The sequence below is a fragment of the Patiria miniata genome, unplaced genomic scaffold (assembly GCF_015706575.1).
Source record: "Patiria miniata isolate m_02_andy unplaced genomic scaffold, ASM1570657v1 HiC_scaffold_13, whole genome shotgun sequence".
Classification (NCBI taxonomy): domain Eukaryota; kingdom Metazoa; phylum Echinodermata; class Asteroidea; order Valvatida; family Asterinidae; genus Patiria; species Patiria miniata.
In genome coordinates, this window is record NW_024037051.1 from 3,647,854 (window position 1) to 3,649,944 (window position 2,091).

General features: G+C 47.4%; 1 protein-coding gene across 1 annotated transcript; it reads left to right on the forward strand.

Annotated features, from left to right (window-relative positions):
• Positions 1 to 839: 839 nt before the first annotated feature.
• On the forward strand, positions 840 to 1,820 carry LOC119721513 (cholecystokinin receptor type A-like). Its single transcript, XM_038191590.1, has one exon. It carries the CDS (start codon positions 840 to 842, stop codon positions 1,818 to 1,820), a length of 981 nt encoding a protein of 326 aa, XP_038047518.1.
• Positions 1,821 to 2,091: the final 271 nt, after the last annotated feature.

The window sequence follows — 2,091 nt, forward strand, 5'->3', positions numbered from 1 at the left end:
GAAATCCCACAAAATGAGAGGATGTAGCCTCATCATATTAGGTGTCTATAGTATACCTTTACTGGTATGTCATTGATGCACTACATCCAAAACGTTAGTGCACTGCTCGGTGCAGACAATACGTGCTTGGCATCATTTAATTTAGCCATATCTATACGATTGCAACTGCAACTTCTTTTCTTCAGATTGTTTATTTTTCTCGACCGACCGACCCTACTTTCAGAGGCAAAAACAAACATGAGAATCATAGAAAAGAAAAGGGACACCCTGACTTCGGGAACCGACTTTAATTACTGTAAAGTGTTTTCACTATTCCGAACTGTTTTGTGACTAATTTCATTTACATCAATTTACGGTGGAAGTTACGTGTCGTGCTACGAGGACTCCCAAGGTTAAACAAGCGCACACGGGGGAAAATTCACCTGTGATGAAATTAAAGAAATACCACTGTTCGCAAGTTAAATTTATAAAATCACTCTCTCTCCGGGAAAACGATCAGTTACAATTGAATTGTTTTCGTATTGTTCGTGGCAAATTTAATCTGTGACCGCTACACACACTATTTTAAGACACCGCAAGGTCTGTTTTACGCTTGATATCTTTGTTTTATGCCTCTAGTTTAAGATGAATAAATTTCTGGTAAATTTGCACCAAATTTGCACTACATTAAGTCAACTGATATGTGTTGGTGTTGAAGTTCTCGCGTGGGGACCTTGACTTGCATGTATATATTTTGGTGGGCGCTGAAACTTGTGCAAACGGGACTTGATGTTGTAACAGACAGGATATCGACACTTCAGTTTCTCGTGGATGGTACTGGCTTTGCGAGCACTGTCGCTATGGAGGACATTCTGGTTTTGCGCATCTACAAGACCTTCATAGGCATCTTCGGCATCTTGGGCAACGGTCTCGTCTGTGTTGTCATCGGTAAAGTCTCAGCGATGCAGACTCGCACCAACGCCTTCATCTTCCACCAAGCTGTGGTGGATTTCTTGGGATCGACGATCATCCTTCTGACCAGTGAGGTCCCGCTGCCCGACCCCTTACCCGATGACAGCCTGGGTCGGTTCCTTTGCCTCGTCTGGCTCTCCAACTTCCTGCTGTTTATCCTCTTCGTCATCTCCACCTTCAACCTGCTGTCGCTGACCTTAGAGCGGTACTTCGCCATCGTCTACCCGTTCAAGTACCAGGCCGCCTTCGCCGAGCATCCGCACCTCAAAATCGGAGCGGTAATTGGAGCCTGCTGGATCATCGGCGTGGTCATCAAGGTCTACAACTTGATCATCTTCAAGGTGGAAGACGGCAGGTGCCTCTCCAACGCCGCTGCCCGTTCCCAAGCCGTGGGCATCCTGACGGTGGTCCTGGTGTATTTCTTACCAGTGGGGGTCATGTTCTTCGCCTACATGCGCATCAGTTTGGAACTGAAGCGGGGAGCGTCTAGAGTCGGCCCGCAGCCCGCGGTGGCGGCTCCCGCCGGCGCCAGCGGTCCCAGCACGTCCGGTGGTGCAGGAGCGTCATCATCCGCGGAGACCGGCATGATGGGGTCCCTCCTCCGGGCCCGGCGCAACACCTTCAAGACGCTCCTGATCGTCTTCATCACCTTCATGGTCTGCTGGACGCCCAACCAGCTCATCTTCTTCATGTTCAATCTGGGCTGGAAGACCCAACCCAACGAGTGGTACTACCTGCTGTCCGTGGCGATGGTGGCCACCAATTGCTGCGTCAATCCTGTCATCTACGCCTTCAAATACCGGCAGTTCCGCAACGGTCTGAAGGAGATGTTCTGTGGTCAAAAGTTCCGCGCTGATGACATGGCCTAAAGGATTGATTCATTATTGTATCATACTCTGTTATAACCACGTAAACGTCAGGAAATTACTACCCTTACTATCTTCAAACTAAGTACATGGACACCTTTGTAGGTCTACTCTATCGGACTAATGAAAGGCACGTATAGGAATAAAAGAAAAACATTGGTAGTCCGGAAACGGACTTACCGATTTAATTTTAATTGCTCAAAGTGAAGATAAGGATGATACCAAATAATACTCTGTGAAGTTTAATTTTTCTTTCCGCCCATAATGATATTGT

What these genes read in the sequence shown, in the direction of transcription:
- LOC119721513 (XM_038191590.1), top strand. Translation starts at nt 840, where the DNA reads ATGGAGGACATTCTGGTTTTGCGCATCTACAAGACCTTCATAGGCATC.